Source organism: Salmo salar, chromosome ssa09, assembly GCF_905237065.1.
Source record: "Salmo salar chromosome ssa09, Ssal_v3.1, whole genome shotgun sequence".
Taxonomy (NCBI): Eukaryota; Metazoa; Chordata; class Actinopteri; order Salmoniformes; family Salmonidae; genus Salmo; species Salmo salar.
The window spans coordinates 65,832,668-65,846,358 of NC_059450.1; the positions used below are offsets into that span (position 1 = coordinate 65,832,668).

A 13,691-nucleotide genomic window follows, 5' to 3' on the forward strand; every position below is an offset into this window, starting at 1 on the left:
TTGCATTAAACAATAAACCAGGGGATGATATCAGGGACATATGATGTCTTATGTTTACTATCTAGTGTAAAATGTTATTGCATTTTTAACTCATGATGGTGAGTAATTAAAGGCAAACGAATAAAATAACAGATCTGTTGAGGATTTCTTTATTTAAAATAGGCACAAGCCGATTGTCACCACAATCACATTTGAGTCTATTGAATAAGGATTGACCATTTAAAATACATGCATGGGTTAAGCTCCTTGTAAGGTCTCTGCTTAGCGCTGTTGAACTTTTTTTAACTGGTTATGTCACATCACAATGCATCCTGGGGGATCCTGGGCCGCATGGCTGTGCACTCGCACTCCTCTCTCTGTGGAGGTGTGGCGGAGGACTCTTCTCCCTTGCCCTTGGTCTGGCAGATGGGGCAGCAGGCAGTGTGGCCCCCCTGTCTGCAGGCAGAGCAGGAAAGGACCAGCTGGCAGCAGAAGTGGGTGGAGCATAGCTGGTACTGGTCCCACGGAGAATTGCAGTACCTACACTCTGCACACAGGAAGGGGAGAGGAATGTTGATGAACAGGGCCTGGTTTCCCAAAAGCATCTTAAGGCTGCATTCATCGTTTAAAACCATATGTTGGAATGCTGGGTTTGCTACTGCTTACATAAAAAAACAAAAAAACATTGTGATGATCAAAGTCTTAAAGGGCAATTCACAGTTAATACAGACCTGAGATGATGTCACTGTTGGAGGAGATTGCAAAGCGCTCGTCAAACACAAACAGTTTGCCGCGATAGAAGCCCTCAGGGAATTGTTCCAGGTACTTATGAATGCCACCTTTCAGCTGATAAACTTCTTTACACACATGCTGGAAGTAGGAAAGAAACAAACACTGTTTGTTTAGGTTTCGCTTTTTGGTTGGATGAAGTGTGTTTGAAATGTTCCAATGATATACTGTCACTGTGCAAAACCTGAAAGGTAGGCTTACTTTTGAGCGGAGATAGGCTGAGCCGCGTTCACAACGAATGCCGCCGGTACAGTACATAAGGACCTTCTTGTCTCGAAAGAGGTCAAGGTTCTGGTCAACGTAATCGGGGAAGTAACTGAATTTTCGGATGTTAGGGGCCAAACACTGGCTGAACTGGCCCTGAAAACAAAAACATATTTAACCTGCCATTATTTTTATTACCCTATATGATAAATTAAAAAATGTCATAAAGAACAAAGTGGGATACAAACATATGCAGTCAAAAGCAATACTTACAATTCTACTCTCGTAGAAGTTCCGGCAGTCCAGCAGTATTGTATCATTGCAAGAGTCACCTTTTGACAAAAGTGCCTCCACTTCTTTGTGGAATTCTTCAGGTTCCAAGTGAGTACCTAAGTGGTAAAAACAGAAGCTTAACTCAGGGCCATATTCAACCATAACCACTTACTGGTTCCATCATGTTAAATAGCATATACAACGCAGACGTACACGAGACACACATTTTGTTTACCTGCTAGACTGTAAGAGAGGGCATCAGGGTCCACTCCCATTGGCACTATTTCCTTGTAGACTCCAACCCTCAGGTCACAAAAACACTCTGCGCCCCCATTGCTGGTCTAAGGAGACACAGAAAGACATATTGAGCACTGAAAACAACACTTGGTCGATTCCACGCCAGTACAGCCCGAAAATATTTTAGGTTTCTCAGATTGCTAAAACAATTTTCACATAACTTCATTGGGATAAAGAAAGTTTGACATGCTTTTTACAATTGAATCACAAACAGTTTGAGAAAGTCATGATGAAAATTGCCATTTAAGGCCCTTTTTAGACCTATACATGCATTTACATTTACATTTTAGTCATTTAGCAGACGCTCTTATCCAGAGCGACTTACAGTAGTGAAAGCATACATTTCATACATTTTTTTTTTTTTTGTACTGGCCCCCCGTGGGAATCAAACCCACAACCCTGGTGTTGCAAACACCATGCTCTACCAACTGAGCCACAGGGAAGACTTGCCTCCTGTAAGACCCTATGATCTGTGAAATGTACATGATACAGACAACATATTGGTGTCATTATACTCCTAACAAATGGAGTCTGTCTAGATTCAGAAATACACATTTTTATTCAACATTTAATAAAAATATTCAATATAAATTATAATTTCTCAAAAGTACCCTTTTTGACTTCATTCATGTCAATTTCTAAGCATTAAATGGATCAAATATTAAAGAACCAGAGAACCCATTCTGGAAATTTGACGTGTTTGAAGAGTATATGGTTCCAAACAATATGTAAAACATTTTTTTTTTAAATAAGCAAAATCAAAAAGGGTACTTTTGAGATATTAATATTTTTAATGTTGAATAAATGAATGTGAACATTTTTTTTTCCGGGATCATGATATACTCCATAGTTGAGATCACACGATAAAAGGAGTAAAATGCAATGGTGTAGTGGTGCCTGGAGAAGTGGGAATACTCACATTTTTCCAAAAATTTCCCAGACGGCCTGCCCGGCAAAGGAAAGGCACCTCGTGTGAAAAATTCTTTGACAAACAGAGACACGCACAACGACCTAACGTGATAAATCCCATATGGGTCTTTCACAGTCAGGCCAACCCAAGCTGTACTGTGCAGTAGGCTAATAATAGACCAACTATTGAAACATAAATTCGGCAATCAACTGTCATAAATTAATAGGTTTCAGATTTTCACTCTCAACAACAACAAAAAAAGATGTTAAAGCATTGTTATGGACTTAGAACCACATCAGGAGACCACTTTTGAGGTTTGGGAAAAATCTAAGACTTTTGTTTTTTCGAATGTAGTTACCCTTTAATTCAAGCGCACAGGCACCTAGCACTGTGGTTTGGTTAGATGTGTTTCTGTAGCACGAGTTGCAGTTTGCAAAACAAACAGCCACTGGATTGATTCTGCCAGGTAGGCATAGGCTACTTTGTAGCTAGTTAACATTTAATTGAGAACATTCTTGGAAAGCTTTTCCATCTACAAGACAATGGTTAGGCCTATTGTTGGTGTCGCTATATTGTTCCTGTTCTTTAATTGTTTAAAACTGGACATTTACTTCATATATTGAGGCATGTCTTGCCTTGCTTCAAAGAATACTTAGAAAAAATATAAAACGCAACATGTAAAGTGCTGGTCCCATGTTTCATGAGCTGAAATAAAAGAGCACAGAAATGTTCCATACGCACAAAAAGCTTATTTCTCTAAAATGTTGTGTATAATTTGTTTACATCCCTGTTAGTGAGCATTTTACCCTTTGTCAAGATAAACCATCCACCTGACAGGTGTGGCATATCAAAACGCTGATTAAACAGCACGATCATTACACAGGTGCACCTTGTGCTGGGGACAATAAGAGGCCACTCTAAAATGTGCAGTTGTCACACAACACAATACCACAGATGTCTCAAGTTTTGAGGGGCATGCAATTGGCATGTCGACCAGAGCTGTTGCCAAAGAATTGAATGTTCATTTCGTTACCATAAGCCGCCTCCAACATCATTTTTTTAGAATTTGGTAGTATGTCCAACCCAGAACCTCCACATCCGGCTTCTTCACCTGCTGGATCGTCAGAGGGATGGGGGGTGCTGAGGAGTATTTACGTCTGTAATAATGCCCTTTTGTGGGGAAAAAGTCATTCTTATTGGCTGAGCCTGGCTCCCAAGTGGTTGGGCCTATGCCCTCGCAGGCCCACCCACGGCTGCACCCCGACCCAGTCATGTGAAATCCATAGATTAGGGCCTAATTTATTTATTTAAAATGAACTGATTTCTTTATATGAACTGTAATTGTTGCGTTTATATTTTTGTTCAATATAGCTTATAGACAAAATCCCACCATAGAAACGTAGAGGTAATTATTTTATAATGACTTCCTTTCCTGTTCTATTGGTTCTTTCAAGTTTCTTTCATTGTCTAGCAGTTAAAGGCATTATCAACCCATGATAGTTGTTGCATCTTTTCTACATTTCTAAAGTAAATGTCCATCTCTGTCCATGTGCGGTGTGCATTTTATAACGGTGTTTACCCACAAATTGCATTTTTGAACATTCGCACTTAGGCCTACCACCATATGCACATTGCTGCGCCTAAAATGTGAAGAAATAATACTAGTTCAAGATTAAGCTAAACATTCTGATCGGTTCCATCAGCCTTGATACGGTGTATACCTCCACTACACTACTTTGATACGCATCTTAGGGATTAAGACGCGAGTATATACAATGCCCACTGAAAAACAAGTGGATATACAGCGTATACCCTCCACTACACTGGTAAAATGACACCAAGATGTCTGTATCATGTACGTCTCACGGATCATAGGGTCTCAAAGGAGGCACGTAAAGGTCTAAAATGGGCCTAAAAATGGCCCCTTTCATCCTGATTTTCTCATAAATTTGGGCAATAGAATTGCCCCAAACTGAAGCCTTTCTGTTTTACCTTAAAATCTTCTTTTTTCATTATATTGAAGATTGGATGGGAGCACATTGCCTTGATGTACAAGCTAGTCGCCACTTTTGTGCCTCCAACTGTTCCATTGATCCCCTCAGTTGCCACCCTCACCTGTAGAAATTGTATGATAACTGAATGTAAAAATATATACATCATCATCAGTTTATAAGCCAAGATTCTGTAATTCTGTTACCTTGCCAGTTAACTGGAGTTTTTCACAAAGGGCCTTTTGCCAAGCACAGATGAGCTGTGGATCTGCCAGCTGACAGTAGCAGTAGAGCAGAAGAACCTCGCCTGGGCCACTTTACAAGAAACAGAGCATGAGAAGCTATTGATTTCATAGAGTACCATACAGTCTAATGTAATAACTCCCATACTTGTGTAGCTGGTCACCAGTGATGTGACTGGTGTCAGGTATCCAGGAGGAAATGTCCACGGGCTCTTTCTCTGTTGATTGTTGTTGCGAAGTGGCTTCTTTCTCAATCTGGCTCAGTAAAACCTCAAATGTGGACTGGGTAAGCTGGTGAATGTCAGTGTCATGAGTCCTTGCCACATGTTTGTGGATGGAAGAAAGTTCCTTGAAGGTCTGGCCACAGCAATTCCAAACTGTTATTGAAGCTCTTTTGGATGCCACAAATGTTCCAAATGTCTGCAAGATTAGAGATACGTTTCCATTATGACATACAATAACCAGCACTTTAGCAAGCCAATAAAATAGACCGTTTGTTACACTCCAGTGCTCTACTGCCAATGACTGGAACGAATAGCAAAAAAAAAAAAAAAACATAGCTGAAGCTGGAGACTTATTTCCCTCACTAACTTTAAACATCAGCTATCTGAGCAGCTAACCGATCGCTGCAGCTGTACATAGCCCATCTGTAAATAGCCCACCTAATCTACCTACCTCATCCCCATATTGTTTTTATTTACTTTTCTGCTCTTTTGCACACCAGTATTTCTACTTGCACATCATCATCTGCTCATCTATCACTCCAGTGTTCATTTGCTAGACTGTAATTACTACGCTACTATGGCCTATTTATTGCCTTACCTCCTCACGCAATTTGCACACACTGTATATAGACTTAATTTTGGTATATTGTGTTATTGACTGTACGCTTGTTTAGTCCATGTGTTGTTGTTTGTGTCGCGCTGCTTTGCTTTATCTTGGCATGGTCGCAGTTGTAAATGAGAACTTGTTCTCAATTAGCTTACCTGGTTAAATAAAGGTTAAATAAAAAAAAATAAACACTCACCCTCCTCTTACAGAATGAGTAGTACTTTCGTAGAGTTGCAGAAAGTTTGAGTTTTTCTTGTTTAAAATCATAGGGGGCAAGGGTGTCAACATCTATGTTAATTAACTCATTGCAAGCCATATCATCGGTTGTCATCATGTCCCCTCTTCTTTCTGTGGCTAGACCTTTTCTAGAGTGATAACGTTATTTGCTAAGATGATAATAACGATGTTACCTAGCATGCAGTTGAAGCTAGCCCCCATGCCTTCTTTTACTTATGTCAGCAAATAAAACATTAAACGAAGCAAAACAAGCAAATAACCTTTGTACCCGAGTTTATCATCAAAACCAACAAAATGTAGCTATAAAGTAACAGTACTAGCTAGCTAACTTACGTTAAGACACACCGGTGATGACAAATACGGAACCAAACACAAGAAATTCGGAAGACAAATAAAGTACACAACCAAGTACTTCTGGTTAACCTCCACTCCGGATGTGCCTGACTTGAATCTGACCGCTATTATTTTCGCGACCATTGAAAAAATCTAATCTTTATAACTCGGTTACTTATTTCGAAAAATATTGTTGCCATATTCCAAAAGAAGCAGCACACAATTATTAATCCAACGGTGTCAACAATAAAATGTCGAGAAGACGGCACAGTGACGGAGATGATGGTAAGTTGTCGCTCGTTACTTCGTGGCTAACGGTATAACGTTTAGCTGAAGCCCGCGAGAGTTGATGCTGCTCGTTCTGTTTGTCAGTGTGTGCATGCTAGCTAACCACCTTGATTGCTAACTAAATCATTATAGCTAGTCATTTCAATTAGCTAACGATGACTGTATCGGTTCATACTTGTATGTGACACTTTAAAACAAGTATTTCGCAAGTCATTGGCAGTTTTCCAGCGCCCCGTGATTGGCTAGCTAGTTAGCCTGATGGATTAGCATAGCCCTTGCTTTTAGCCTGTTGACTAGAAATTGCCTAGCGAACTACCTTTCGTTCCCCATCACATAAAGCAAAAACACTTCTTTATCCTACCATAACGTTAAACATTTGACCAACATATAATGTGATATATAGCTAACGTTATTCTCTTGTTGTTAACAACTGTTAATATTATTTCAGACCTTGGGGGCGGCAACCAGTGATGCCAAAAAGTTGTAAATCTCGCTAGCTGGCAATGCTACCCCACAGACAGCGGATGTTCAAAATAATGATTAGTGAAATTAACTAGCTAGTAACTTGTTACACTACTGAAGGATAACGTTTTTAGAGCTAAGCGTATTTGAGCTAGCACAAAATACTACATTGAAGGAAGGCTTTATCTCAGCTTGTATATGTTCCATCTCCCCATCATCCGTCCTGTATGTGTGTCTGATTTCAAGGCGGCCAGTCTCACAAAAGAAGGAGAACGTCTGAGCCCATTGAGATTGAGGATCGCCTGGAATCACTGATATGTCGAGTGGGAGAAAAGGTAATAGGGCTTTGCAGTAAGTGTGGGGATGTTTTCTGCATGATACCCATGTGTGTATTTTCTCACTCACTATACTTTTTTGTTGTTGCCTGATTTGACCCCAGAAATCACCAGATATGTTGCCCTACAACAATTTCTTCATTTGCAGAGTACCTCTTCCCTGGAAAGCAATTTGGAAGGTCTTGCAGGTGTCTTGGAAGCCGACCTCCCCAACTACAAAAACAAAATCCTCCGCATTTTGTGTGCTGTGTAAGCTATTGGAAGTTATTCTTATACATTTGAAGGACTTTTAGTAAAAATAAAGAAAAACCATGGAATGAGTAGGTGTGTCCAAACTTTTGACTGGTACTGTAATTGTGTGTCTGGTTTTGACAGGGCTCGACTTCTACCCGAGAAGCTGACCGTGTACACAACATTAGTGGGCCTTCTCAATGCCAGGAACTACAACTTTGGCGGGGAGTTTGTGGAGGCCATGATCCGACAACTCAAAGAGACCTTGAAGGCCAACCTGTACACCGAAGCGCTTTACCTAGTAAGTGTTTGGTGCGATAAAATAATTAGTCCACAGGCTCACCAAGGCAATGTTCTTTCAAAGTAATTATAGATGCATTACAATCATGTTTAACGTTATGCTAAACAATGGTTTCCCTCTTTTCTCCAGGTGCGCTTCCTCTGTGACCTGGTGAACTGCCACGTGATCGCTGCTCCCTCCATGGTGGCCATGTTTGAGAACTTTGTTAGTGTCACTCAGGAGGAAGATGTGCCGCAGGTAACATCTTATTGATGCATTTTAAACCCTTGAATTGTATGCAAGTATATACAGTTTAGTTTTAGTATTGGTCCATTTTGACTGTTTTCCCTCTTCCCAGGTGCGCTCGGACTGGTTTGTCTATGTTGTACTCTCCAGTCTCCCCTGGGTTGGGAAGGAACTCTATGAGAAGAAGGATGTGGAGATGGACAGGCTCCTTAACCAGATTGACAGTTACCTCAAGTATGCTTTTTTTCCCCCCTCTTAGTTTGGTATTAACATGTCTTTCTGGCTCTTTCCTAGTTGAGGAACTGTGCATGATGTAATGCAACTGAAATTCATGAGTATTTTGAGGGAGACTCCTTTGTCAACTGCAGTCAATAGTGGTGAGACGGTCATGGTGACACCAATCTATGTTTTTTTTAGGAGGCGACTAAAGACTCATGTCCCCATGCTTCAGGTTTGGACAGCAGAGAAGCCACACCCACAAGAGGAGGTAAGTAAGAGATATGTGTTCATATATGTTAATCCTCTGTCATAACCATCATAACCATCACCTCTTCCTCGCTCGCCCTCAGTACCTGGACTGCCTGTGGGCTCAGATCCAGAAGCTGAAGAAGGACCGCTGGCAGGAGCGCCACATCCTGCGGCCGTACATCGCCTTTGACAGCGTGCTGTGTGAGGCCCTGCAGCACAACCTGCCACCCTTCACCCCGCCTGCCCACATGCCCGACTGCCAGTACCCCATGCCCCGCGTCATCTTCCGCATGTTCGACTACACCGATGCCCCCGAGGTACTGTGTAGTACTCCCTCGCTCAGACCAGTCAGAGAGTACATAGAAAGAGGAACGTTTGGGAATGGGGTGGCCTTTTTGGAATGCTCTGACTAGTCTTTCTCTCTCTCTCTCCCTGACCACAGGGTCCCGTCATGCCAGGCAGCCACTCTGTGGAGAGGTTTGTGATTGAGGATAACCTTCACAACATCATCAAATCCCACTGGAAAGAGAGGAAGACCTGGTGAGCTGCTGAACTTTCTAATTTACTTGTTTATGTGTCCTCTTGTTGTGCGACTGAGTCATTTCTGACTCGTAATTGAGCGAACAACTTATTATTTGTTTTCAGTGCTGCGCAGTTGCTCAGCTATCCAGGAAAAAATAAGATCCCACTCAACTATCACATTGTGGAGGTAAGCCCATTACTGCTTCATATCAAGGTTTCATATCAATATGAGGACATGACCGAAGTCGACGCTTCGCTTCCTCTTTCCCTCTCTTCTGCCAGGTGATCTTTGGAGAGCTCTTCCAGCTGCCCTGTCCCCCCCACATCGACGTCATGTACACCACACTGCTCATCGAGCTCTGCAAGCTGCAGCCAGGCTCCCTGCCTCAAGTTGTATCCTTCTCCCCACTACTGGGACTACCCATCACAGTCTAGTGAAGGTCACACTGAATGGGTGGTCCATCACAGAAATGCTTGTTTGAATACTTTAGAAATACATTTTTCTCCTATGCAACATCTGAGAATAGTGGGAAACCAAGGTACACAAAATGGCATGGGAAAGATCCTACTTTTTTTTTAATCAACAGATCGACCACAAGTCATTTTTTGTCAGGCTTGGATACTTGTTTTACATCAACAGTGAGCGTTAACCCCTTAACAGCCTCCTCCCAGTTGGCCCAAGCCACAGAGATGATGTACATGAGACTGGACACTATGAACACTACTTGCATAGACCGACTCCTCAACTGGTTCTCCCACCATTTGAGCAACTTTCAGTTCCGATGGAGCTGGGACGACTGGTAAGATCAGCTGTCTTTCACACAACTTTTCATTTTATTTTGTTGGAACCCCTACTTATTATATGAAATACTGATTTACTATTTAGAACAAATAAATGTTATTCTCCAAAGGACGGACTGTTTAGCGCTGGATGCAGACAAGCCCAAGCCCAAGTTTGTCAAGGAGGTTCTGGAGAAATGCATGAGGTATTTCCATTCAGATCCACTAATACTGTGTTGCACCCAGCTTGTTTTAAATCATACATGGGGAGGGATGTGTTATAGAGTCTGTCCCTGTAAATTGACCAATCGACTTTTGTCCTTGACCTCCAGGCTCTCCTATCATCAGCGAATAGTGGACATTGTCCCGCCCACTTTCTCAGCCCTCATCCCAGCCGACCCCATCTTCTTTTACAAATACCAAGATGAGGCCAACAGTAAGTACACTGCCTCACCAGGGGCCATTCTTTTATGTATTCCTGAATGTATTTCTGTAAACTTCTCTCTGTTGGCGCATCATAGCCTGGGGACTAAGATGACTCTAATGTGCTCGTAATTGGTCTGCCATTTATTTATTTTTTTCTGTTGGATTGTAAGAGTGTGATCACAAGTGGCAGCCTTTTGAGGGTAAAGCTCAAATAAACCCCAGGGGTAACACTTCACATTAGTGTTGTTATTCCAGTGAAACTGTAATGGAACAGATGTAATTAGCCTGTAACAGGAAAGTAGTTCACTCAGCGTAATCTAAGTAAATACAGTGTGCAGTTTTCCTTTTTCTTACTGTTGAACTCTTGACGTAAGCGCTATCAGAAATACAACACGACACCTCTGCCTTTATCCAGGTGCGCTGCCAGGCTATGCCGTGGCCATAACCGTGGGCAACGCCATCAAGAACCGGGCCTCCAACGAGGAGATCCTCACCGTGCTCAAAGACGTGCCAAACCCCAACCAGGAAGATGACGACGGTCAGTTAGCCCCAAAGCACTCACCTTCTCAGTGTTCCTATATCCTACATACACTCATTACAGTACTGTACACCATAGGGATATGTTCTGCTCATTTCTCACTCGCTCCTCCTTTGTCTGTTTCCAGATGAGGGCGAGGGCTTCAACCCCCTAAAGATAGAAGTGTTCCTGCAGACCCTTCTCCATCTGGCTGCCAAGTCCTTCAGCCACTCCTTCAGTGCCCTGGCCAAGTGAGTGCCTGTTATGCCGACCCACACCCTCCCTTTCTGTGCCCTTTTCTGTGCCACAGAAAAGGGTGGCATTGTTCAGTCTTGAGCCTTAGTGTAGCATCGCTATGATACCAGGCAGTTGAATGAATGGTGGGAATCCGTCGTCTGTTGATTTTTGCGTGTGTTGTCTGTGTGTACAACGCCTAAAGTACAACGCCTCCTGTTTCCATCTGCCAGGTTCCATGAGATTCTCAAGGTCCTGACGGACTGTGACGAGGGCAAGCTGCACATCCTCCGGGTGGTCTACGAGGTCTGGAGGAACCACCCACAAGTGAGACCGACCACCCACCTCCGTCACCTACACTAGAACCCTCATTTCCACAGAGTTAATATAGATTTTGTGAATTGTGATATGACCATAGGGTGTATGGAGAAAGGTGAGTCTGTGGTGTAACTGTGCGGTTGACCTTTCTCTGTCTGTGCAGATGATCTCTGTGCTGGTGGACAAGTTGATCCGTACACAGATTGTGGACTGTGCAGCCGTAGCCAACTGGCTCTTCTCCCCAAACATGGCTCATGAATTTACCAGGTGGGTGTTAAACTCTCTCTGTGTGTGCGCCCGCACATGCACGTTTGCTGTGTCTTCCTTTGCTGTAAATCAGATCATGCAAGTATCGCGATCAATAGTTATCAATTATCCTAATATGTACTACAGTATAAAAAATCCACTGTTTTGAAATGAATGAACTCATGGATACTCCATGCTTGGCCTTGTGGCGGGCAGGTTTTACGTGTGGGAGATTCTGCACTCCACCATCCGTAAGATGAACAAACACGTCCAGAAGATTCAGAAAGAGCTGGAGGAGGCCAAGGATAAGCTGGAGAGGCAACAGCATAAGAAGGTAGGCAGCAGGAGGGTGTCCTAGCAACCGCTGCTGTAAACACTGCCTCTTTATAGACTTTAAATGCACAAATCAACCAACAGCATTGCTCTGAATATTGTACTGATTGTGCCAGTAGTTTCTCTTCCAAGGTTTGCACAAGGTAGAATGTTCCCTTGTCTATATATAGTGTCCTTTTAGATTGTGCACTAGTTTTGCTTTCTAAACATGCATCACACGTGAATTATCAACCCAACAAATTGAATTTGGCCTTGAATGGACACACTGTCCCTTTCAATCATATTAAAACATTTTAATTAGTTTAGTCTGTGTTTGCTGGTAATAGACATTACCAGTAGATGTCAGTGCTGCTGCCATTTTTAAAGGGACGAGAGGAGCCAAATACGCAAATAAGATTGACTCTTTCTCTCCCTCAATCTCTCTCGTGTGTTTGTCTCTCTCCCCTCCCTCTCTCAGCAGAAGGACAGTGGCGATGAGGAGGACATGGAGAAGAACAGTGAGGATGAGGACGGTCAGCTGGAGGAGCAGATCGAGCGTCTGCAGGAGAAGGTGGAGTCGGCCCAGAGTGAGCAGAAGAACCTCTTCCTGGTCATCTTCCAGGTAGTGCGTGGGCAATAAATCTTTGTGAAGTTAAATGTACTATGTCGGCAACATGGTTTCCTGTTTTTGTTTTCAACTGTTCAGTGATGCTGAGGAAAGAGGACAGTAGACAGGATGTCACTCCAACGTGTTTTGTATGAGTCCATAGTACCCAGCCTGATTTCATCCTTTTTTCCCCCTTCTAATCTTGTCCCTCTCTTCTGTCTCCGCAGCGCTTCATCATGATGCTGACGGAGCACCTGGTGCGCTGTGAGACAGGCAGTGTGGACTTCAGCACGCCCTGGTACAAGAACTGCATCGAGAGGCTGCAGCAGATCTTCCTCATGGTATTAGCTACCCTTTCTCGCCCCGTTTGTCAGTCTGACGGGCCCTGTCCGTTCAATTCCATGTAATTCAAGTTCAACTGATGTTCATGTGGTTCTTTTGTTTTCTTTGTAGCATCATGTGACCATCCAGCAGTACATGGGGACCCTGGAGAACCTGCTGTTCACCGCCGAGCTTGACCACCACATCCTAGCTGTTTACCAGCAGTTCTGTGCCCTGCAGCTCTGAGACCCTGCACACACACACCATTACTTTACATATGCCATACTCTATATACACACACACACACTTGCATCAAGATGTCCCCATGACTTTTTTTTATTTTTACTTTGTATGTGAGAGTGCCATTGACGGTATTAACTATAAGAGACCATATTTGAAGGAGGATTTGTTTATTTGGGGAAGTAGTACATTTGACAGATGTTAGAATCTGTCTCTCGGGTCTTATGCCATTTCTTTGTGTGTTGTTTTTTTTCCCCCCCTTCATTTTGCTGTTCATTTTTACCACGCTACTCGTAGCCCTGTTAAGGTGGCTCTTTTAAAAACCTGAGGTTGCAACTAGGCAAAAGGCAGACGATGGCTTTCACTTTTGCTCAGGCGAGCCTGAATCCAGAGTGTTCTACTTTTTTTATATGTATTTTATGTGAATTGAAATTGGGGAAATGATTCAAACTCCTGTAGTCTTATCTGCCTGTATTGTCTGTATGGTGTCTCTACTGAGGGGAGTGCAGTTCTGTTGGTCACTGTAACACTTTGGAACAGTGATGAAATAAATGCACTGAAATGGCTTCCTTTTTTTTTTAAACCCCTGTCTCTCTCTTTTTTAACTTAGAACTTTTAGATAAATGGCTCATTTTATCAGCTGCCTGTATCTTGGTCGGGGTGTATGCATGTGGTAAACGGTACATAATAGTATCCCAGAGAAATGAAAGTCTTGACAATTATTCACTAAGTTGTATGTATTTAGAAGCGAATTAAACCAATGACTGACATG

At 42.6% G+C, this 13,691-nt stretch overlaps 2 protein-coding genes across 4 annotated transcripts; one reads left to right on the forward strand and one right to left on the reverse strand.

Annotated features, from left to right (window-relative positions):
* Positions 1-133: 133 nt before the first annotated feature.
* Positions 134-6,247, reverse strand: LOC106611636 (thiosulfate sulfurtransferase/rhodanese-like domain-containing protein 2). Of its 2 annotated transcripts, none has more exons than XM_014212045.2 (9): positions 6,087-6,247; positions 4,834-5,105; positions 4,650-4,758; positions 4,445-4,567; positions 1,481-1,586; positions 1,246-1,361; positions 970-1,128; positions 711-849; positions 134-526 (listed from the first exon to the last, which is right to left on the reverse strand). In XM_014212045.2, exons 1-9 carry the CDS (start codon positions 6,228-6,230, stop codon positions 300-302), a joined length of 1,395 nt encoding a protein of 464 aa, XP_014067520.1. In that variant the 5' UTR covers positions 6,231-6,247; the 3' UTR covers positions 134-299. The 2 variants fall into 2 exon arrangements, with proteins under 2 accessions (XP_014067520.1, XP_014067522.1); XM_014212047.2 differs by lacking the exon at positions 6,087-6,247 and adding an exon at positions 5,713-5,995.
* On the forward strand, positions 6,107-13,502 carry LOC106611634 (nuclear cap-binding protein subunit 1-like). 2 transcript variants are annotated; one of them, XM_014212041.2, is made up of 22 exons: positions 6,107-6,371; positions 7,083-7,171; positions 7,320-7,420; positions 7,547-7,703; positions 7,833-7,940; positions 8,041-8,162; positions 8,346-8,415; positions 8,498-8,713; positions 8,839-8,936; positions 9,042-9,105; positions 9,201-9,311; positions 9,591-9,718; positions 9,830-9,904; positions 10,031-10,134; positions 10,540-10,662; positions 10,790-10,892; positions 11,109-11,202; positions 11,357-11,460; positions 11,656-11,773; positions 12,230-12,373; positions 12,586-12,699; positions 12,812-13,502. In XM_014212041.2, exons 1-22 carry the CDS (start codon positions 6,338-6,340, stop codon positions 12,923-12,925), a joined length of 2,391 nt encoding a protein of 796 aa, XP_014067516.1. In that variant the 5' UTR covers positions 6,107-6,337; the 3' UTR covers positions 12,926-13,502. The 2 variants fall into 2 exon arrangements, with proteins under 2 accessions (XP_014067516.1, XP_014067517.1); XM_014212042.2 differs by having other exon boundaries at positions 12,233-12,373.
* Positions 13,503-13,691: the final 189 nt, after the last annotated feature.